Here is a 24,122-nt window from a genome sequence, read left to right on the forward strand (position 1 = left end):
ACAGGAACAGTAAAGGGTATTTTGTTCAATCTGACGTACCGAAGCGAGAACCGTTAAATTAGGCAGCTGTCAAAGAGTTATTCGTTTTGAAGTTCTTGGAAGAACTTCCCACTAATGCGAAACGTCCGGCATCAAAGTGGCAGTCAACTTATAGACCTCGCGCTTTATTTGGGGACCTCCTGCTCTCTTCCCACACAATAGGAGCGCCTGATCCCTCTCGCTCCTCATCAGGAACCGAAAGTCCGCCAATACCACCCCAAGATGGCTACCGGGCGAGGTGAGAGCGATTCTTCCTCCTCCCCTACCCCACCCCGCCTTTCTCTCCCCAAAAGCAGGCGTCACAAGGAGGCTCTAGCCGTAGCGCACATTCTCTATGGTCTTTCCTCACGCGTTTGGTTTCCTTTTCCCCGCCTTGGCTTAGGGAGCCAAGGGCGGGCTCATCGAAGGGAAGTGACGTTTCGGGAGGAAGGCGAAGAAGAGCCGCGGAAAGAAAGCCCACCGCTTGCTCTTGAAAGGAAGTGACGTTGGGTCAGTAACACGGAAGTGCGGAGGTGCGCGCGCGGGGTAGATCTGGGCGGTGGCGGGCGGCGTTTGTCACCGTGGGCGGCGGAGCACTAGGAGCGCGCAGAGGAGGCACGTGCTGGGTAGGCTGCATTTGCTTCGGTGGAGGGTTGGGCCGAGCCGGTGCCTGTTGTCCGGCGGGGGTTCCCTCCCTCGCTTCCCCAGCGGTGGTCCGTCGGCCTTCCCCGGTTGGCGCTTCCGCGGTTACCTCTTCCTGTTCGATTTTCCCTGCAGGAGATTCGCGTGCAGTCCGTAGGCTTGCGCTATAGGCCAGCGTTTCCCAACCTTAGGAACTTGAAGATGCGTGGACTTCAACTCCCAGAATTCCCCAGCCAGCTATGCTGGCTGGGGAATTCTGGGAGTTGAAGTCCACGCATCTTCAAGTTCCTAAGGTTGGGAAACGCTGCTATAGGCGGTCCGTGTCTTCAGACGCCGTTGTCTGGTAGCTCTCGGTAGCCGTCCGAAAGATCCCTTGCTTTCACTTTGTAGAGCGCCGTGAATAGCTGAGTTTCCGCTCCGCCCGATGTGGACTTTGGATCTGTTAACTTTTTGGGAGCATTTTTCCCCCCCAATTCATTCTCACTGCTGGGGTCACTCATAGCTTCTCTCCTAGCATTTCGCGTGTTAGTTAAATGCTCAGTGTAGGTCACTATCAATGCTGAAGGAATCTTCTACCCATTTTTATCTCCTCTTCAAAGTTATTTTCTCTGCAATCTGTTGGGTAATAATCTCTATGGCTTTATTTGTGCAAATGGTCACCCATGATTAATTGTGGTTCAGTTTTCCTGGTTTACACAAAACTGTCACATAAGTAGATGAATTAGAATTTCACAGCCTGCTGGCCTTAAATATAGTCAGTTGACTTGTAGTTCAGGTTATCATGGACACTGTTTCTTTTATCTTACGGTAACCATAGGATACATAGCTCACTCTAAATGTAGTTAGAGTTTCATTACCTGAATCTGCTACTGGTAGCCCTTGTTTAGCAACTATAATTGCAGCAACTTGGTTGTTAAGTGAAACAGTGGCTAAGTGAAACTGTGGCTGTGATTATTATCTTATTTCAGTTTTCCTTTGCCTTACAGACCTGTGAAGGTCCTAAATAAAAAAGTAACTTTGTGACCAATCCTTGCATCATTGTCACTAAATAAGGACTACCTGTAACATTGTACCACTGAACCCATATTGTACAGTGATCCTGCACTGTATTTTCCATCCCATCTAATATGCATCACTGGATGGGGATTCTATTTTCACATGTTTATTTTACGTATGTTGGGTTAAGAAAACTATTACATTAGTAGGACAAAAATGTTAATTTGACTATATTTAGGATGTGTGTGCATTTATATAATTTCTGTATTGCTACCTGCTACAGTTATAAACTTCTCAAAATAGACAACACATTTAGCTATGAAAGATTCAATATATATTGCTAGTTATAACTGTGGATTCATCTTTCACATTTGCTTTATTTTTGAACAGCTTCTGTAAAGCCTTCAGTAACTAGTATTATTTTGTTATGACGAAATTGATGGTTTTTGAATGAAGTTTTCATAGTGCCTTTTGAAAGAAAATTGTCTGAAAATAAGATAGACTACATGGATTAAGCTTAGTTTGAACCAGCAGATAATATCTAAATATCAGGTTAAGAAAAGGGAACTTTGGCATGAACAGGATATCATAGCCCATATATTTTCATGTTTCTAGGTTTAAAATAAATGCATTTCAGAATGATTGCCAGTCAGACAAATAAATACCCTCTTTTAAAAAATAAAAGTATATGTGATGATTCATAATATTACAGAAACACTGGATATTTTGCTACTTTTACCTATTCTGTTTGTCATATGAAATAAACTTCTATTACCAGAAGTGGGAAAAATTAGAACTGGGTAATTATTAAATGGTTTTATTATGAAGGATAGTAATATTTTCCAGCTCTTTGGAAAAAGAGAATAAAAGGCTTATGGAAACTTAATGACCAATAAATTTTAACTATTAGTTTTATCTGGGCCCAGAACAGTAATAGTTATATTGCTGCCTGCTCAGTAACTATGTGGATCTTTTATTGAGCTTTTTATCTAGCATAATGAATAGATTTAGGTAATTTTGGCAAACGTAGAAGCCTACAGGCATCTATTATTATCGGCATACTATAGTTTATAGATTAAGGAGGAAGCTTTTCATAAAATTGTAATATTAGAATTCACTGTTACACAAGTTAAGACTGGAATATTATGCGACACAAATTCACGAAGTTTATCAGCAATGTTTATTTAAAATTCACTAAAAAGAACAATAATAAATAATAGCTATTCTTGGTTTTACCATTATGACAACTAAATAAAAGTAATTGTCATATATTTCAGGGTTTTGGCATCTTTTGGCATCAGATTTAATGGCGCAAATAAAAATCAAATCATTTTAAGGAACATGTGGTCTGTTCTGATTTCTGTGTAGAGCTAAGTTGGCAATTGGGTACTTTTACACATTGCCTACAATGATGGTGATAATTTGTTGTAAGATTTACCAGTAGCAGAGATGATGAATGTAGGTGAGATTTTGTCTTGACAAACTGCTTGTATACATTACTAACACATACACATTACTTTGACAACTTTTTAGGTTTAAAAATAAAACAAAACCCTTCCCTGAATAGACCTGAATACAAAGCATCTGAAGGAGTGTTTTGTCTCATCATTGTTTGGCAGTAATGAGGATAAAAACGTATGTGGATACATTGTGGATTTAATGAGGATAAAAATGTTCTTCTAGGGCCTAGGCACACAGCAACCATATCCATCCCTTCTCTGTTGATTTGGTACCCTTTGGGCAAGGCTGTTCATCCTGTGTTTATTTAAAGGAGCAGACATCTGCCCAGTCTTGATGTTGGTGAAACACTGCAGAGATAAATTTGATGGGGCAAAAGCTTGGTTCTTGACTTAACCATTCTTCCTTGAAAAAGAATGAAAATATTGAAAAACCTCCTGATTAGAAAAAAAATGCTAATGAAGAAATAGTGTTACTATTTTGTCAGGTTGTGGAAATACATTAGTGGCTGTTGGGTGTGATGTGAAGTGCAGCGCTTTCAGCCTAGCATAGTTTAGTGCAGGGGTCTTCAAACTCGGCCCTTTTATGACTCATGGACTTCAACTCCCAGAATTCTGGGAGTTGAAGTCCATGAGTCATAAAAGGGCCGGGTTTGAAGACCTCTGGTTTAGTAGATTGCAGATAATAGTGATTTAGATACTTTGAGAGAAAAGGATTGCATTGGTCCGATATAATAGATGGTATTGGCATTGACAACAGCCACTGTCCCAAAAGGTCATTTAGTCTACCGAATTGCCTGATTGTGATTTTCTTAATCTGCTAGTGTTGTGCCACCCTTCTGTAAAGATTCTTGTTTCCTTCCAGCATTCCATACTGCAAGCACACAACCTTTACTACTATTATTAATTTTATTTATATTGTATTATGTTTGTTGTTTGTATCATTACTTGATTTTGTATTTGTTTGATTTGCACATCTCATCTAAGCAACTCTTGAGTGGCTTATAACTTTTAGCCCAGTATTTTCTGTCTTTCTGATACTTGGAATTAGCAGTGTAGTATTTCCAACCTAGCAGTTCGAAAGCACGTAAAAATGCAAGTAGAAAAATAGGGACCACTATGGTGGGAAGGTAACAGCGTTCCGTGCGCCTTTGGCGTCTAGTCATGCCGGCCACATGACCACGGAGACATCCTCGGACAAGCACTGGCTCTTCGGCTTTGAAACGGAGATGAGCACCAGCCCCTAGAGTTGGAAACGACTAGCACGCATGTGCGGGGGAACCTTTACCTTTACCTTTATTTCTAATAAAAGAGAAGATTCCTGAAACGACTTGTTTTTACTCTGGTCAATATTTGCTACGATGTTTCTGTTGGATAATGGAACCAGTTTGAGGTTACCAGTTGAGTAATGAAACATCTGTAAGAAAACAACCAAGCTGAGCATCAAGGATCCCCCTCATATTTCCAATTCATTGACTGAAACCCAAGTAAATTAATGGTTGAATGTTGAGAACCATTTGTGTAAAAAGCTTCTAGTTTCTCTGCTGCAGATTTTCCTGGCAGCAAAGCCCTCTGTTTTACATCACTGAATTTTTCCCTCTGAGGGTTATATAATCAGATTAAGTCAATTTCTGTTTTCTGAGAAAAGGTTTTTGAGAGTTTGCTACCATTTAGCTTCTCCTTTGTTTTAGAAGTCTCCAAAGAGTAGAAAATTTGTTTAAACTAGATTAATTAGGGCAGGGGTATCAAACTCACAATGTCATGTGACATGTCGCAACATATCGTGACTTTTTTGCCATTGCTGGCAATGGGGTGGGCACGGTTTCGCTATGATGCATCTGGCCCTCAGGCTGGCAGTTTGACACCCTTGGATTAGGGCAAGCTATAAATAGAGTGCTCAGGTTTTCTCTATTGCCACAGTCCTCAAGGAGTGGATCCTGGGCGTTGAGGACAAGAGTTAAAAGGACTGTATTTTACAATATCGTTTTCCTCTATAAAAATATTTCCAATTAACAAGAGAAGCATTTATTGCTGCCCAGAATATAAAGAGATGCTCGTTTAAAATGGAGAAAGGTGGTGTACGGGTCAACTTTCTTGTGTTTTGACTTCCTAATCTACATTTGGAGCCACCTTAAAACTTTAGATTCAGCTTCAGCTTTGAGATTCCATTGTCTACTTTGGGGGTTATATCTTTAATAGCTATATTAATGTTGAAACAGCTCTTCATTTTTGGTTTTAAGGGTACACATTTCAAACTGGCTCCTCTAGCTATATTTAGGATTGTTGTTGTTAGCTGCGAAGTTGTGTCCGACCCATCGCGACCCTATGGACAATGTTCCTCCAGGCCTTCCTGTCCTCTACCATCTTCTGGAGTCCATTTAAGCTCACCCCTACTGCTTCAGTGACTCCACCCAGCCACCTCATTCTCTGTCGTCCCCTTCTTCTATTGCCCTCAATCTTTCCCACCATTAGGCTCTTCTCCAGTGAGTCCTTCCTTCTCATTAGGTGGCCAAAGTATTTGAGTTTTAGCTTCAGGATCTGGCCTTCTAAAGAGCAGTCAGGGTTGATCTCCTCTAGGACTGACCGGTTTGATCGCCTTGCAGTCCAAGGGACTCGCAGGAGTCTTCTCCAGCACCATAGTTCAAAGGCCTCAATTCTTTGGCGCTCAGCCTTTCTTATGGTCCAGCTTTCACTGCCATACATTGCAACTGGGAAGACCATAGCCTTGACTATACGCACTTTTGTTGACAGGGTGATGTCTCTGCTTTTTAGTGTGCTGTCTAGATTTGCCATGGCTTTTCTCCCAAGGAGCAAGTGTCTTTTAATTTCTTGGCTACAGTCCCCATCTGCAGTTATCTTGGAGCCCAGGAAAATAAAATCTGTCACTACCTCCATTTCTTCCCCATCTATTTGCCAGGAATTGAGAGGGCCGGATGCCATGATCTTGGTTTTCTTAATGTTAAGTTTCAAGCCAACATTTGCACTCTCCTTCTTCACCCGCAACAAGAGGCTCTTTAGTTCTTCTTCACTTTCTGCCATTAGAGTGGTATCATCTGCATATCTTAGGTTGTTAATATTTCCCCCGGCAATCTTAATTCCAACTTTTGATTCATCTAGCCCTGCCTTTCTCATGATGTGCTCTGCATATAAGTTAAATAGGCAGGGCGACAGTATACAGCCTTGCCGGACTCCTTTCCCAATTTTGAACCAATCAGTGGTTCCGTATCCAGTTCTCACTGTTGCTTCTTGGCCCGCATATAGGTTTCTCAAGAGACAAATAAGATGGTCTGGTACGCCCATCTCTTTAAGAACTTGCCACTTGTCAATGAAGCAAAAGCAGATGTTTTTCTGGAACTCTCTAGCTTTCTCCATGATCCAACGTATGTTAGCAATTTGATCTCTAGTTCCTCTGCCTCTTCGAAATCCTGCCTGTACTTCTGGTAGTTCTTGATCCACATACTGCTGGAGTCTAGCTTGCAGGATTTTAAGCATAACTTTACTAGCATGTGAAATGATGCAGTAGTTTGAACATTCTTTGGCACTGCCTTTCTTTGGAATTGGAATGTAAACTGATCTTTTCCAATCCTGTGGCCACTGTTGAGTTTTCCAAATTTGCTGGCAAATTGAGTGTAGCACTTTTACTGCATGTCTTTTAAGATTTTGAATAGCTCAGCTGGAATACTGTCACCTCCACTAGCTTTGTTGTTGCTCAGTTTTTCTAAGGCCCACTTCACTTCACATTCTAGGATGTCTGGCTCGAGGTCAGTGACCACCTCATTGTGATTATCAGGGACGTTAAGCGTATTTTCGTATAGTTCTTCTGTGTAATTTTGCCACCTCTTCTTAATCTCTTCTGCCTCTGTTAGGTCCCTGCCATTTTGGTCCTTTATCATGCCCATTTTTGCATGAAACGTTCCCTTCATCTCTCCAATTTTCTTGAAAAGATCTCTGGTCCTCCCTATTCTATTGTTTTCTTCTATTTTTTTGCACTGTTCATTTAAGAAGGCATTCTTATCTCTTCTAGCTATTCTCTGGAATTCTGCATTCAATTGGGCGTATCTTTCTTTTTTCTCCCTTGCCTTTCGCTTTCCTCCTTTCCTCAGCTATTTTCAAAGCTTCCTCAGACAGCCATTTTGCTTTCTTGCATTTCTTTTTCTTTGGGATGGTTTTACTTGCTACCTCTTGTACTATGTTGCAAACCTCTGTCCATAGTTCTTCAGGCACTCTATCAGATCTAATTCCTTAAATCTATTTGTCACCTCTACTGTATATTCAACAGGGATATGATTTAATTCATACCTGAGTGGCCTAGTGCTTTTCCCTACTTTCTTCAGTTTAAGCCTAAACTTTGCAATGAGAATCTCATGGTCTGAGCCACAGTCAGCTCCTGGTCTTGTTTTTACTGACTGTATAGAGCAGGGGTCGGCAACCTAAAAAAGAAAAAGAGCCACTGGGAACCGGTTCCATCACAAATTAAAAAAAGAGGGAGCCGCGTGCGTGTGTCCATGCACGCGCATGCGCAAAAAGGTTTTTTGCGCATGCGCGGACGCACGCGGCTGCCATTTTTTTAAAAATGAGATGGAACCGGTTCCCGGTTGCCCGACGGCGACGGCCCGTCTGCAAAGCTGCCGCTTTCGGCAGCTTTGCAGATGGGCCGTGGCAGCTTCCTCAAAGAGCGGCGCCCCTGCCCATTCCGAGAGGTGCGCGCGCACCTCTCCGAACGACCGGAGGTGCGCGCGTACCTCCGCGCGAATGGGCAGCGGTGCCGCTCTTTGAGGAAGCTGCCGCGGCCCGTCTGTGAAGCTGCCGCTTTCGGCAGCTTCGCAGACGGGCCGTGGCAGCTTCCTCAAAAAGAGAGGCGCCCCTGCCCACTCGGAGAGGTGCGCGCGCACCTCTCCGAACGACCGGAGTTGCGCACGCACCTCCCCAAACCTTTGGGGAGGTGCGCGCGTACCTCCGTGCGAAGGGGCAGCGGCGCCGCTCTTTGAGGAAGCTGCCGAAAGCTTCACAGACGGGCCGCGGCAGCTTCCTGAAAGAGCGGCACCGCTGCCCGTTCGCGCGGAGGTACGCGCGCACCTCCCCAAAGGTTTGGGGAGGTGCGCGCGCAACTCCGGTCGTTCGGAGAGGTGCGCGCGCACCTCTCGGAATGGGCAGGGGCGCCGCTCTTTGAGGAAGCTGCCGCGGCCCGTCTGCGAAGCTGCCGAAAGCGGCAGCTTCGCAGACGGGCCGCGGCAGCTTCCTCAAAGAGCGGCACCGCTGCCCATTCGCGCGGAGGTATGCGCGCACCTCTCCAAAGGTTTGGGGAGGTGCGCGCGCACCTCCGCCCATTCGGGGAGGTGCGCGTGCACCTCTCCAAACGGGCGGTGCCACTCTCCATTTGGAGAGGTGCGCGCGCACCACTGCCCGTTGGAAGAGGTGCGCGCGCACCGGGCGGCTGGGAGCCGCAAGAGATGGCTCAAAGAGCCGCATGCGGCTCCGGAGCCGCAGGTTGCCGACCTGTGGTATAGAGCTTCTTCATCTTTGGCTGCAGAGCATATAGTCAATCTGATTTCTTTTTTTTTATTTAAAAAGTTTTACAATACATTTTGACTTTAATCCCCCCCTCCCCCACCCCTATCCCTCTCCCCCACTCCCCCCCCCCGACTTCCCAGAGCTAAATACAGGGCATAAAATCAAAAAACAAACATAAACACCCCTATATTATCAACAATAAACTATAAATTCTATCTCTCTCTAGCTCATATAAAATGAGTACAAACAATATTAATATTACAAATAAAGTAGAAAAGAAAAAGAGGAAAACAGAAAAAGATCTTTACTCAAAATAAATTGAGAAAAGAAAAAAAAACTTTCACCTGCTATTTGCATTCTCCCACCTTTCTCTAATTTCCAAACGAATTCTGTTACGCACCAAAAGCGCTTATCTCTATTAATCTTAATAATCTCCAACCAAACTAAACTATAGTCAAAAATAGTTCTTGCATATATCACGCCAAATGTCTCACAGTTCCAAATCATCCTTAAGTTCAAATAAAAGTTCAAATAAAAAGAGTATATATATATAAAAAAATTAGGCAATCTCTAAGACAACTTGTTGTTAATTAGGAGTTTACATACCCACTCTTAGTTCAACACATACTTTAAGTCCATAACCCTAATATACTTTTCTAGCAAGCAAATAACATCAATCTTAAATTGTATAAAATATTAAAAAAAAAGAAAAAAAAACTTTCTTTCTCCACTATAATAATTTTACTCCATTGACATTCTAATCTAAAAATTTAATCAGCAATCTTAACGCCCCAAAACTTTTGGAGCACCTCTGTCATGACCCCCAAAACTTCTTTAGACCGCTCTCCTCCTACATCTTCATTGTAAGCACACTTTGAAGATTCCATAACTTTCTGCTGGTCTTGCTCTTGCTCTCGTCTCGCTCTTCTTAGGGCGGCACGCGTCATCTTCTGGCCTCCTGCAGCAACCGATGAGACTGTAGCTTGATCCCCTCCAACACCATTGTCCACTGTCTGCCTATCTGCAACACCTTGAAACTTTCCCACACCGTATCCTTTTGCAGCTTCCAAAAATGATAGGGGGGTTGCTTTTAACACATTACTATAAAAATCACGTGCCTGAGCCACAGTAACCAAACGATGTCTTTTACCTTCGTGCGTTGTCACCAACCCAACTGGAATCTCCCATCTGAACTTAATATCACGTTTCTTAAGTTCCTGTACTAGAAATGCAAAATCTTTCCTTCTCCTTAAGATCTTTGGAGGAATCTCTTTTAAAACCAAAACTTCTTGCTCAGCCACTACCAAATTAGTATCATAAGCAGCTTGAATGACTTCATCTCTAATTACTCTCTTTGTAAAATAGACCACCACATCTCTGGTAACTTCCTCTGTCTTGCAATCCATGAATTTACACGAAAAACTTTGTCCATATTTCCCTCAATTTCAGATGCTGACTGGCCCAGTATCCCTTCCAGAGCCTCAGAAATCAGCTGCTTTAGATCTTCTTTACCATTCTCCTTTAAACCCCTAATTCTAATAGCATTCTGCATCTGATTATACTGAACAAGGCTCAATTCTTCGTCCATTTTATCCCTTATATTTTCATTTTCTAATACCTTTGCTTCTAATATAGAGTTCTTTTGACTGAGATCCTCCACTTTTATATCCAGCTGTAGCACACATTCAGCTACGGATTCAACCATAGACAAAATGTCCACCCTCATTGCTCTCAGCTTCTCTTCCATCTTCTTCTCCAATTTCTCCATTTTCTCCTCCATTTTCTTCTCCAATTTCTCCTCCAGCTTTTTCAACTTTTCATCCATCATATCAGACATCAGTTGTGCGTGCTTTCCAAGAGCATCTTGTAAATCCTTAAGCGTCAATACCGGAGGAGATGCAGCAGGAAGCAAAGCTTGCAGTGAGGTCTCTTGCACCAGGGAAGACCCCGCATTCCGAAGAGCTTTAGAAGTTTTAGCCGCCATCTTCCCCCACTTTCACTTATTACGCACTTTCACTTTAAAGCTATAAAATCCATTGAGCTAGAGAGTAAAGATAAAGAGTCCACTGCACCTTGACTTCCTGTACCGCTCTGCCTGCATCTTGATAATCAAAAGTATTTCCTTTTGGCAGGGGTGGTTGCTAACGCCTGGCTCTGCTCCAAGAATCCCAGAGCAGAGGCGCTGCGCAGCTCGGAGCAACCCAGGCTTCGGGGGGGCTCATCTTTCAGCCGCCCTAGCTCTCAGCTCAGGCGGCCCAAGAGAGCTCAACCCCTACCTGGGGCCTCACCCCCTCCTCTTCTCCCGAGGAGGGGGCTTCAAATCCATCTAAACAGCTGATTGGCGCTGTTTACGATGGAAAAACACAGCTGCGGAGCGGGCAGCCCGAAAACGGCTGTCTTTCGACGTCGCGTCGCCACCGGAAGTCCAGTCAATCTGATTTCTGTGTTGACCGTCTGGTGATGTCCATGTGTAGAGCCGTCTCTTGGGTTGTTGGAAAAGAGCGTTTGCTATGACCATCATATTCTCTTGACAAAATTCTATCAGCCTGTGCCCTGCTTCATTTTGTACTCCAAGGCCAAACTTGCCTGTTATTCCGGTTATCTTTTGGCTTCCTACTTTAGCATTCCAATCCCCCATGATGATAAGGACATCATTTTTGGGTGTTAGTTCTATAAGGTGCTGTAGGGCTTCGTAGAACCGGTCAATTTCATCCTCTTCAGCACCGGTGGTTGGGGCATAGACTTGGACTACTGTGATATTGAATGGTTTGCCTTGGATTCGAACTGAGATCATTCTGTCATTTTGAGGATTGTATCCCAGTATTGCTTTTCCTACTCTTTTATTGACTATGAAGGCTACTCCACTTCTTCTGAGGGATTCTTGCCCGCAGTAGTATACCTGATGGTCATCTGAATTAAATTCACCCATTCCTGTCCATTTTAGTTCGCTGATACCTAAGATGTCGGTTTGACCACGTCCAGCTTTCCTTGATTCATGGATCTTACATTCCAGGTTCCTATGGAGAAAAAATCTTTACAGCATCAGACTTTCCTTTCACCACCAGATACATCCACAGCTGAGCGTCCTTTCGGCTTTGGCCCAGTCGCTTCATTCTTTCTGGCGGTACTAGTACTAGCCCTCTGCTCTTCTCCAGTAGCATATTGGACGCCTTCCGACCTGAGGGGCTCATCTTCCAGCGTCATATCTTTTTGCCTTTTGGTACTGTCCATGGGGTTTTCATGGCAAAGATACTGGAGTGGGTTGCCATTTCCTTCTCCAGTGGATCACGTTTTGTCAGAACTCTCTGCTATGACCTTTCCGTCTTGGGTGGCTCTGCACGGCATAGCTCATAGCTTCATTGAATTACGCAAGCCCCTTCGCCACGACAGGGCAGTAATCCATGAAGGGGATATTTAGGATAAGATGTTCCTAAAAAACGTGTTGGTCTATATTGGTATTTGAAGTATTCTCAGTATCCCTAGAAGTTATCACAGTCATCCTTTTCTGACTCTTCTTCCTTTTCCGGTCCCGTCTCATATTCTAATACTTACCAATCAAGCCAAAAAAGAAACATAGTATTAGACAACTTGGTTGTGCTTTGGAGGATCTGAAACTACTGTATAGGCATTTAGCCATTCCATTGTTTTAACAAGGATTGCAAATTCAAGTTAACTGTGAAAGCTTTTCTCTTTAAAATATCTGGGTTTTTAATAAATATTATTTTTGGGAAGATTCTTTGTTCAACGTAATACCCCTTCTGCATTTGACTTATTTAAGATGATGCCCTCTTAAATAAGCCAACCAAGCTAAATAAATATCTCAGTTGGCATATTTACCAAGATTGTATCCATCTTGGTACACCTGTTGTGTTAATGCCAGCCAGATTTATTTTTTCCCCTTCCCTCAATTTTAAATTTGTTTTTTTTTAATCTGGTTACTTGGCAGTAATTTTTTGGAAATTCAGAGATTCGCAAATCATATTGTATAATTTGTTGGCTTAATAAAAGTATAGCAATATATTTATGTAAAAGTCATTCTTTTTGCCAATTTCATTTTAGTTTAAAGTTCTCATATGCAAAAATCAGATGTATTAAGAATACTGTCATATATTGTTGTGATTTATACTTGCCATAGATACATACCTGCAAACTGGATATGCTCCATAAGGGTGCTGCTGCATGTGTCTATCATGATACTTTAGCCTTTTTCAGTGCTGCAGTACAGCAATTTCCCTTACTGAATAGACTAACAATATTTGTCCGAAATGGTATAGGGTTTCCTGCCTGAGCAGGGGGTTGGACTAGATGACCTCCAAGGACCCTTCAAACATCAGTAATAATAATAACAACAACAACAACAACAACAACAACAATAATAATAATAATAATAATAATAATAATAATAATAATATAATCATCGCACAGTCAGCCAGATGTTCAGACTGGATTTGGCATTTTTGTCTACCTATCAAGTCCTTACCAAGGACCTGGGATAGGCAGATGTGGATGTTTGATGGTGTTGTTGTTGTTGTTGTTATTATTATTATTATTATTATTATTATTATTATTATTATTATTATTATGGGATATCTACTGGGTTTTCCAATCTGAGGCTTTTTTCTGTGTAAACACCCTACTTTGTTTGATTTTAGAGCTTCTTAAAAGCCTTGAACCATGGGATATAACTTCTTTCAGTTCTTTTCTCTTGCCATAATATCTACTTTGTACTCAATCAGAATCAAGCTGGAAGGGACCTTGGAGGTCTTCTAGTCCAGCCCCCTGCTCAAGCAGGAGACCCTATATCATTTCAGACAAGTTGCTGTCCAGTCTCTTCTTAAAAACCTTGAATGATGAAGCATCCACAATGCCTGGAGGCAAGCTGTTCCACTGGTTAATTGTTCTAACTGTCAGGAAATTTCTCCTTAATTCCAGGTTGCTTCTCTCCTTGATTAGTTTCCATCCGTTGTTTCTTGTCTTGCCTTCTGGTGCTTTGGAAAATAAGTTGATCCTCTCTTCTTTATGGCAGCCCCTCAAATACTGAAATACTGCTATCATGTCTCCCCTAGTCCTTTTTTCTAGACCAAGGGTCCCCAACCCCCAGTCCGTGGACCAGTACTGGGCTGGGGCATGCCAGCAACCGGGCCGCACAAACAAGCAAAGCCCCATCCATGGGATGCAGGGAACACACAAAACCACGGCCCCTCCGATCCGCAGAAAAACTTCTCTCCACGTAATCAATCCCTGGTGCCCCAAAAGGTTGGGGGCCTCTGCTCTAGACTGTCCATTTCCAAATCCTGCAATCGTTCTTCATATGTTTTAGTCTCCAGGCCTTTAATCTTATTTTCACTTTTTCCAAAGTCTCTACATCTTTTTTGTAATGTGGTGAGCAAAACTGGATCACTATTTTACTACTTTAAAGATATTGGGACTTCAAGTTTGCAAAAGTTGGCAGCTTTATTCTCTATTTACTTTTTCTAATTTTAAAGAGATGAAAAGTTAAAGTAATCGTGGAGTACTTTCCTAGCTGTTTCTTAGTACCTCTCTCCTTGTGAGTTTTCTGGGCAGGGCATCCGAGAATGTAATTTAAATGAATCTGGAGGTATTTGGCTACACCTGAAAATTACAGATAAAAGGCTTTTGTTCCTTGTAGGCATTTTTATTCCACTGAAGCTAGCAAACTGTTAGGAGGGGGAGGAGGAGGAAGTTCAGATGTTCTGGCAAACTACAGCCTTCCTCTGTTAAGGTGGGCGTGGTATCTATGATCTGATGGTCCAAGAGGCAGTACCTGACCCCCGGAGTCACAGTGCCTCGCTTTATCGATTGCGCACAGATCCCTGGGCCTCTTTGCTTATTCCTGACACTATTAAGGCAATATTGGTTCCTGCAAACAAACATCCATATGTTTCTAGAAGAAAAGCAGCTGTAAATCCCTCTAGGATAGTTCTTTTTCCTGTGTTGAGGAGTCAGGCTCTGCCTGGGAAGCTTGGCCATCAAAACAGCTTGTTGCATTTCAGCAGTCTTTAGAGGATTAGCTTTTGGGCCTAAGGAATGTCAGAAGAAAACATTGTGATTTTCTGACAGTGCTGCTAGGAAGCCATTGCCTATTTATAAATCGTTCCTCTTACACTTACTATTTTGACCCTTACTGCGTGCGGCTCGTGTTTTGACATACTAAGCTCCTAGGATGTCTTACAAGTTGTAAGATTTTCATCCTGAAGTGATTTTTTTAAGCATAATTCGCATATGGATCCCAGGATGGGGCTCAGAGATAGGTGATTACTGTGTGTGTGTGTGTGTGTGTGTGTGTGTATCATACGTAAATATATGAAATTTTCACAATGCCGTGGGTCTGCAAAAATCCTTGATAGCTTTTAGAAAGTTTGGTGGAGAAAGAGCATTGGTGAATTTTGCAGCACAAACTTGAGTATCAAAGCACAATATATTTGGAGTAAGAACTACATTATCTTTTGGCCAGCTTAGGCTTCCTTTCCCCTTGACTGAGTTGAAAATGGAACAGGATCAGGAAGGCTTCAGCCTAGCTTAGACGGGAAAGCAGCTGAGTTGTGCCACTTGTAGCAAGTCTTCAGTAATGTTAAAGGCATGTGGACCCACCCTTGGGATAGGAGCCAACTTCCTGACTTGAAGGGAGGGTGTGCTGCTTGCAGTGATGTAATGGTCAGCTACATCGTTTTATACCCATCGTCTTGAAAGCCGTCGGCTCTGCTTAGCAATGCTACCGTCTTTCTGGAGCTTTTCTTCAGGGTGCCCTGCACATTGGCGAAGGCTTGAGAAGATGGAGCAGCTGAGGATTTTGAGTAGCCTTTCGGATAGCAGAGGTGCTTCCTTGTCAAACTTTCCGTCTCCAAAACCATAGATTCTGTAGTTCTTCATTTAGTCTTTCCCGTTGCTGTTCCAAAGACAGAAGATACCGCTCATAGCACAGTCTTTACAGGATACAGTGCTCTAAGTCTAAGATAAATGGGGTTTCCTTGGCTTGGATACAAAAAACGTCCAAGAGTAGAATATACTGTATCCGGTTTTCCTTGGAATGGACATATACTTTGGCTGAAATGATTCATCGAAGGAAGTGGTTTTAAATCTACCGGCTTTCTTTCCCCACAGGAAAGAAGCTGTTCCTTTCCATTGTCTGAGAAACCCCTTCTTTTGTTTATTTTCCTCATTCTCTGTCCTCCTCCTGTAAATGAAAGGTGAGAGGGCCTAACGTATCCCAGCGTTTTTGCTTAACATAAAATTGTAGTGGTATATTATGCATGCCTGATGCTCATAGGGGGTGACCAGCGTATGGTTTGCACATAACTAATCCTGTCAGAGAACACAAACAAGAATAAATGGCTGAAATAATCTTGAAAGATGTATTTGTGAAAAACTGGGACCTAGGTGCCCTCTTTAAAAAGCCAGGTGTAAAAGATGTGGAGACGGTTGGTTGCCATATTGTACGTAGGCATATGTGATGAGAGAGTGGGGTACTGCTCTCAAGGCCCCATTTTGGCTTCTCTGTCACTTGCCTGTCTGTTCTACTTTCAGGAAGCTCAACTGCTCTTTGGTGGAAACTACAGATTTGTTCCCTGTGGCTAATTGCATTTTCCCATTTATAGATGATGCAGTGCTTCATATTTGAGTACACATATTTCTTCTTTTCACTAAAAAAAATGTTTCCGTGCGGTGTTCAGGAGTGGCATTTGCTATTTCTGTTCTAAAGAAGTATTTAAACAAGCAGTTCAATTTCCTGACTGAGTCCATAATGCGGTGCATTTCTATCTCGGACTCTACCTGAAGGTAAATTGTTTACATTTGCCACATTTGAGAACTATTGAATTGTACATCCAAGTATAACACGTGCAATTGCTGCCTTTTCCTATGAGCTTCCTGTGTTAAGCCAATTCGGGCGAAACACTGATTCGTGATTAGTCTGCTATAGATGTTCCCAGGACATCAGAGCTTTACATACAGAAGAACATCTATGGACTGTAGCTGTAATAAAGTACCTGTTTTGAAGGCCTAGATTCAGCCTTCAGCAACTCTAGTTTATCACCTGAAACCTTAGAGAGCTGGTCTTCCCCAGTTTGCAGCTGCATTCCTGAGGATGTATCCTTTGGCCTTGTTCCCATAGTTTTCATACTTTTCAACATGACCATTTTGGGCTGGGAATTGTAATATTTTGAAATAAATGCATCGGTAGACTGAGTTGATAGTTTACTATCCCTGTTCCTATGAATACAGGAATGGAGCCCTTCCGATGCCTGGAAAAAAACCCTCTTTTACTGTTTTTTTTAAATGTAAGTTGGCTGTATCCCGCATAGGCCCCCTAAGCTCTCTTGAAAGATTAAAAAAAGTGGACACTGTAACTACAGTTTTGTGCTAGGTTGGAAGCATGTCTGCCTGCTTGGGGAAGAATAGGATTGAAATAAGTAGAGATGATAAAGAACATTTTGGGGAGAATGATAATGAAATGTACCTTCACTAGTTTTGGTATTTGGTATTTAGGGACTTCCATATATGCTCTGGCAGCCATATTGTGAACAGACAAGTTCCTCATGACAGCCATTTTGTGGAATCACACACAACTAGCTCTCAAAATTTTACCTTTGCTCCTAAGAGCAGAGAAGTTGCTTCTCCCTAGTTTAAGAGAATTGTTTTAGCATCCCTTCATTACTTTCTCTTTGTAAAGTTCTGGGGCAAAGCAACTTGTGGGTCCACTCTGCCTCATCTAAGGCGGCTTACTCAGGGTGAGTTACTGCTAAGCTTGTAAGCCGCCCTGAGTCTTCGGAGAAGGGCGGGATATAAATGGAATTAAAATAATAATAATAAAAAAAATCTTCCTGTCTTTACTGTGCGATGCAAATAAGTGTGTACTTTAGGAGCAGCAGGTTCACATCTAGGCAGTTCAGTGCATCACAGATGTAAATTACTCTGACTGGGTTCCAGTATTTGCTAAGTGTTGGATGACATAACTTTTCTTTTTCTGATCTTTGCATGCTTGTCAGATGGAGTCTGAGAAAGATGCAAAAGGAAGTAGTGAAAGCTCTTCTTGCAGCTTTATGCAGTTAACAGGAGACTTGAGAATGTGTGAAATAACTCCCTCAGATTATAAGCATTATCTATGGTTACTTTTGCCACCTGCTTTGTTGCTTTTTATTAATTGTTTAGAAAGTTCTTGGAAATTTATTTACTCCTCCTTCCCACAAATGAAAGAGCTGTTTAAGCTGATCTTGGCAATCTGCAATTGACTTCATTTGACATCTCCATCTCCCCCACCACCACCAAAGGCAGCTGCTGACTCTGCAGTTTTGTGGGGTGATCAACTTATATGGGGTACTACTTGCCAGCAATAAACTAATGTATTTCATTGGAGGCTAGAAGACAGCAGTGGACATTGTGTCATGGTTCCGACAGACGAAACCCTTCAAAAGAACTTCGAGGCATTGTTTTCCTTAAAGAATCTTTTATTTAGGAAACAAAGTATTGGCACTACATAGTCGAAACCAAAAACTAAATTCCCCTCCCCTGGACACAAAGTAACAAAGCACAATTCCCTTCTCCAATAAACAGTCATAAATCACATTCCCCAATTAGCTTGAAGCACGGGAGATCTCCAGCCGGCCAAAAGTCTTATCAACTCTGGGCCCAATGACCTTGGGTTCCTACGGCTGAGTTGTTATTATGACTAGCTGGACTCTCATCCACATCCCAGCATCAACTAACTCTAAAAGCAATACAGAAAAATGGCTGCATTTCCATCTGTTGTCAAAGCAACAACATCCGATGTTAGCAGTGTTGACACATTGCTTAATTGGGCTTCCCTTGAAGGGCAGAATCTATATCCTACATGAAAATCTTACTGATGGAGGGCACAGTGCAAATGCTATGCTCTCTGTCTGTTGAAGGCAGTGCTTTGGGTAGGAATCTACTGTTTTCTGCTTCTCAAAGAGGAATCTGAACCTTGTCTATCAGTGTGGCCAGTTTTTTAAACTTTTAAGCCAATATTTTTCCAGATGAGAAGCAGACAAAACTGTTGCAGTCCCCAAGGTACTAATGAATGTCCTTGTGTACCTCCCTCAGACATAGGACATCGTTGCAGAGATGGCTGAGCAAGAGCCCACCCCTGAGCAGCTGGCCCAGATTGCAGCTGAAAATGAGGAGGATGAGCACTCCGTCAACTACAAGCCCCCGGCCCAAAAGAGCATCCAGGAAATCCAGGAACTGGACAAAGATGATGAAAGTCTACGCAAATATAAGGAAGCCCTACTGGGAAATGTTGCCATTACTGCTGGTGAGTTCCTGAGAAACACATTCTTTCATTGAGGAGTGTGTGGGAGCATTAAAAGGGACAACTTTGGACACCTCTCTTAGCCTCAGAAACCAGAATGTTCCATCATCTGGCCTATGCCAAGTATTGGATAGTTTTATGTTCCTATCTTTGGGTTCATATACTACTCTTAGCTGCAATATGGTGTGTAGCTCATCAAATTATGTCAACCTAGCATATAATTTATATATGCCGTGGTGAGCTCACAATTTGAGGTTGTAGAACAAACCACAATCGAGGAAATTTTGGCTTGCCATAGTGGCTTCAAACTTGTGGGCTGCATGAAGCCTTCATTTTATATGATCTTGCAACAATACTTAGAAGAAAGAGTTAACCCTGTGGGTCAAGTCTTTTCTGTTGGCTGAGAGAGCCTTGTCAATTTCAGAAAGTGTAGCAAGTGGAGGTCACTTATGACTCTGGGAAGGTTTCAGAGTGCCTGGCTAAGATCAGCCATCTGCTTTCCTACTGTGGGCTTGTCACTCTGCTGCAGTATGAAACCAGTAAGGCATTTTCTGTCGCTCTGCTCTTTGTGCAAGCTGGCACCCTTGTTTTCCCATCATTCTTATCTCCGTCTCTTTCATATGCTTTGCCAGATGACTGGAAAAGTTCCGAAAGGCTGGCATTCACCAGTTACATTGCAAATCCTAAAACCAGCAATGTCAGGTTAAGAAAAAACAACAACACATAACTAATACATTTTCAAACATCTGGCGAGTATCAGATTGGGGGAGGTTTGTATAAGTGTTTGTAGTTGTAGTGCTGAGGACTAGAAAGCTCTTAAAAGAAGACCAAAGTTTCTAGGCATACACTTCCGTTACACTGCAGGAATGGCAGACAAGTTTTGATGTTTTATCTGAGATATATTTTCTCTTCTATTGCAGACCCTTCTAGTCCGAATGTGGTGGTAACAAAACTGACTTTGATTTGTCCAACTGCTCCTGGCCCCTTGGAGTTGGATCTGACAGGTAAGTGGGTTGGATCAAAAAATAGGACAAACACTTGGGGCATCTTAAAGACAAATACATGTATTATATACAGGTTTCTGGATAACTTTAGTAGATGCATAAAACAAACTTTAGTCCAATTTACCATCAATAAATTGGTAAATCATGAGGATGCCCCAAGGTGCTTAACCTGTTGCAGCAACACCCCCCCCCCCCCAAATAATGGTGGCTATTCTTCTGGAAGTCACATTTTATCTATTCTGTAAAGCTTAAGCAAAGGCCTTAGCTTAGTCCCACCAGATGGACCTTCCGTAGCAGAGGGGACCTGTAGTAGTTTCTGCCTCCCTGTTTTAATTGGGAAAAATCAGTCCTTGAGATAACCTGGTTTCAAGCCATGTAATTTAATTTAATTTAATAATTTGATTTCTATACCGCCCTTCTCCCGAAGGACTCAGGGCGGTGAACAGGGCAATACACAATAAAAACCGAATACAACAATTAAAAAGCCATTAAACATCATGCCCATAAAATCAATACATATTAAAGTTAAAACTAGTTTTAAAAACCCAACCCCATCCCGTCAGACCAGGTCAGCTTGTTCGAAAAAGAATGTTTTGAGATCGCACCAGAAGGAGCGAAGGTCGGGGGCCATCCGGAGCTCAACCGGTAAGCGGTTCCAAAGGTCTGGCGCACCCACAGAGAACGCTCTCCCCCTGGGGGTCACCAATCGGCATTCTTTGATCGGAGGCACCCTGAGGAGGCCCTCTCTGTGGGAGCGCACTGGATGGAGGGAAGTTGACGCCGGCCGCAGGTGTTGCCGTAGGTAATCCAGACCCATGCCATGAAGGACTTTGTAAGTCATAACTAACACCTTGAACCTCACCCGGAGAGCAACCGGTAGCCAATGCAGCTCGCGGAGCAAAGGTGTAACATGGGAGTATCGGGAAACTCCCAAGACAACTCGCGCGGCTGCATTCTGCACCAGTTGGAGTCTCCAGGTGGACCTCAAGGGCAGCCCCATGTAGAGAGCATTACAGTAGTCTAGACGAGAGGTCACGGCTTTGAAGGTGAGAACCAGCATCTTGGATTGGACCGGGAAGCAAATCGGCAGCCAATGCAGTTCCCACAGGAGCAGAAGGGACTAACAGGATGCTGTCTTACTTTCCAGTGCCAGCTTTGCGGGAACAAAAAGTGCTGTTGCAAATAAGTACAACACAGGCAAATATTTTGCTTTGTTGCAATGTAAGCTTTCTATTTAGTGTCCTGTCTGGTTCATATTGGTGCCCATGAACAGTGTGTTCCTGACTTAAAGGTTCACTTCCATGGCGACTACAACCAGGCTTTTAAGCTCATATTGCACATACAAGTGACTGCACAGGTTGCTTGTCAGATTTGGATCTCCTGGGAGAAATAATTCCTATTTCCTCCTTTCAGGTGATTTGGAGAGTTTCAAGAAGCAGGCATTTGTTCTGAAGGAAGGTGTAGAGTACCGGATAAAAATCTCTTTTCGGGTAAGATCTCGTTTTGAATTATTGTAGTGCCTGTCAGAATGGTCAGTCTGTGAATAATTCAGCATATATTTTTGAGGGAAGGCATTTGGCTAAAAAGCGTGTGTTGATTTTATATATTCTTGCTCATTATAGGTAACGAAAGAGATTGTTTCAGGGCTCAAGTACATTCAGCACACATCCAGGAAAGGAGTAAAAAGTAAGTGTCCATTCTGTTGTTTATGCTGTGCTTGGAGAGAAGTAGCTTTGCGTTTTCCCCAAAATAGTGTCTAGCCTACGTTGAAAAGAGCTGCAAAGTAGAGTTGAAACTTGGTACCTGCCTAATGGAGAGGAAATTAATTCATATTTGAATGGCGGCCAAAAACATGTGGAATAGAAAAAGAACTCATAGCCCTCAACTACTCCTGGGTGGCTTTTGGTTTTTCTTCAATTGATCCTTCAATTAAAGATGCATTGACACCTTTACCTTTTCTTCAATGTGAAGATCCATTGATATTTGCCATTCTCTCTCAGCTGAATTTGCTTCACCCAATTAGAAGAAGACAAAGGAATTGTCACTGTAAAAGGAAGGAAAGCATGGGCCATAGCCAAAAATGGGTATTAGATTTCAGAATAAAGCTGGATTTGCAAGAAATCGGGACGCTTGAGCACGTACAAAATAAAGCTCAATTCTGCTGCTGTTCTTATTATAGGTAGCATGGATTCATTTATAAGCCAGCTGTCAGTTGCATTTTGACCTCCTGTCTACAGCTCACACTGCATACCTTCCAATGACTCGTGCCTTACAGCTGTTTTTCTCTTTCCAGTTGACAAGACTGACTATATGGTTGGAAGCTATGGGCCCCGGGCTGAGGAATATGAGTTTCTAACCCCCCTAGAGGAAGCCCCTAAGGGCATGCTGGCCCGGGGCACTTACAACATCCGATCTAAATTTACAGATGATGATAAGACGGACCACCTTTCCTGGGAGTGGAACCTGACTATCAAGAAGGAATGGAAAGATTAGCCCTTTCAATGCCAAGTCCCAAGAGTTCTTCAGACAGTGGCTACAGTAGAAACCCCTCCCTGTACCAAAGTGCTGGCATTGGACAACCTTCCCTTCCCATTTTTAGCTCACCAGGAAGACCTTTTGGCTCAATGCCTTGTATGTATTTCCTCCCAAGAATCAGTAACCATGACCAAACCTGCCTTGTGCCTCCCAAGTGTAGAGGCAGAAGTGCTTCTTATCTCTCTCTGGCCTTGAGTAAGAGGTCTGCTGCTGTCCCATTTCAATACATTTCAGGCAGGTGGTAAAGGGGAAGCAAGCAACATTTCTGTCTGTAGGGGAAAGGATTGGGAGACACACACCCCTTGCCGTCTCCGAGCAAGGGGCGAGGTGCCGAGGAGTCATCATCATTCCATGCAGGTTGGAAACAGTTGGGGTGGCAGGCACTTGCCAGGCTTAGTCATGTTCACGGCCTACATTTTCTCTTTGGGGGATGTGGGTTGCCTTTCCATTTGTGATACGTTTCCTGTAACCATGATGCCTTAATGTTTGTAACATAACATGCATCCTCCAGGGAGGGGCCCAAACTTCTTACCCTTTTTTTTTGTATGTTTCCTGGTCCCATTCATGTATCCCCCTCCTCCCAGTTTGCATCTTCTAGGCAGATAAACCTCCTCCTGAAATGAGGACTTGCAAGAGCTTAAAGATGGCTCAGAATAATATCCTTCTAGGCTCCCTGTGCCCAGAGAAGCCCATGCATCTGATTTAGGGAGAGGTGACCTGTTGGTAGGTATAGACGTTACTAGTACCGTTGCCATTTCTCTGTTCTGTCACTCCAAATGGGTGCAGAGCACTAAAGTCCCAGGGTAATTTCCGGTTTTTAGGGCATTTTCCTAGCTGAGCTGCTCCTCACCTGATCTGAAGAAAGAGCTTGTTATGGACAAATATTCAAGAGCAGAGAATGCCTTATGTGTCTGGTCTGCCTTTGAAATCATGTGCCTGGCCTGTCAGTATTTATTATTGCCTTGATTAGATTATTTTTCTTCATGGCGCCCAAACAGTCCAACTGTCCCCAGCAAAATCCCATTAATCTGGCAGAACTAGAAAGTCTGCAGAGCGTCTCCTCTGCTTGTCAGGTGGGCATGTTCCAGCTTGACCACCTTGTCGCTCAGCTGGCTATTGTGAGTTCCAAAGTTATACTAGAACTGGGACCAAGTGTGTGTGTGTGTGTGTGTGTGTGTGTGTGTGTGTGGTTCCTTCACTGCTCGCTCTGCCCCAATTCCTTCCCCTAAGCCTTCCTTAGAGAAGATTTTTGTTAAATTGATTTATCTATATATCTTATATCTGGATTAACAGATTTGAAATCATTGGCTTCCCCTTTTCTGACTGTAAAATAAAATCATGAAACATGGGTGTTTTGCTGTGTCCTTTTTCGATTCCTTGCAATCCTGCTATGAAATAAGAGGGCTTATGAATTTATTTTAAAATATTTAGAGAAAAAATGATTACATAGAAAAAGAAGAAAATGAGAAAAGACAGTGGATGGGAAGTAGAAAAATCAGCAGTTAAAGTATATTTTTACAGTTGATTTAAAATTTATTATTTCATTAATTGAATATATAAAAGTAAACTTACATCATCTTAAGAAACAATTGCAAATCACTACAAACCCTAACATTTGTACAGATATCACCATTATTTGTTATGTAAAATACATATCTTATTTACAAAATA

At 42.7% G+C, this 24,122-nt stretch overlaps 2 protein-coding genes across 4 annotated transcripts in view; one reads left to right on the forward strand and one right to left on the reverse strand.

Moving 5' to 3' along the window:
- ANAPC11 (anaphase promoting complex subunit 11) overlaps positions 1-24,122 on the reverse strand; it is a 127,223-nt gene that overhangs the window by 10,393 nt on the left and 92,708 nt on the right. The gene's annotated exons all lie outside the window — the stretch shown is intronic.
- ARHGDIA (Rho GDP dissociation inhibitor alpha) lies at positions 530-23,799 on the forward strand. Of its 3 annotated transcripts, none has more exons than XM_083355408.1 (6): positions 530-644; positions 18,705-18,915; positions 19,833-19,916; positions 21,330-21,406; positions 21,539-21,602; positions 22,210-23,799. In XM_083355408.1, the coding sequence occupies exons 2-6, from the start codon at positions 18,726-18,728 to the stop codon at positions 22,407-22,409; spliced, it is 615 nt and encodes a 204-aa protein (XP_083211534.1). In that variant the 5' UTR covers positions 530-644; positions 18,705-18,725; the 3' UTR covers positions 22,410-23,799. The 3 variants fall into 3 exon arrangements, with proteins under 3 accessions (XP_083211534.1, XP_083211535.1, XP_083211536.1); XM_083355409.1 differs by having other exon boundaries at positions 551-633; XM_083355410.1 differs by lacking the exon at positions 530-644 and adding an exon at positions 16,189-16,421.

The sequence above is a fragment of the Vipera ursinii genome (assembly GCF_947247035.1).
Source record: "Vipera ursinii genome assembly, chromosome: 2".
NCBI classification, from domain to species: domain Eukaryota; kingdom Metazoa; phylum Chordata; class Lepidosauria; order Squamata; family Viperidae; genus Vipera; species Vipera ursinii.

Bases quoted from the DNA above. Each gene is read 5' to 3' on its own strand.
- ARHGDIA (XM_083355408.1), top strand. From the start codon at position 18,726: ATGGCTGAGCAAGAGCCCACCCCTGAGCAGCTGGCCCAGATTGCAGCT. The intron at 18,916-19,832 runs GTGAGTTCCTGA...CTTCTATTGCAG, and splicing joins AAATGTTGCCATTACTGCTG to ACCCTTCTAGTCCGAATGTG. The intron at 21,407-21,538 runs GTAAGATCTCGT...TGCTCATTATAG, and splicing joins GGATAAAAATCTCTTTTCGG to GTAACGAAAGAGATTGTTTC.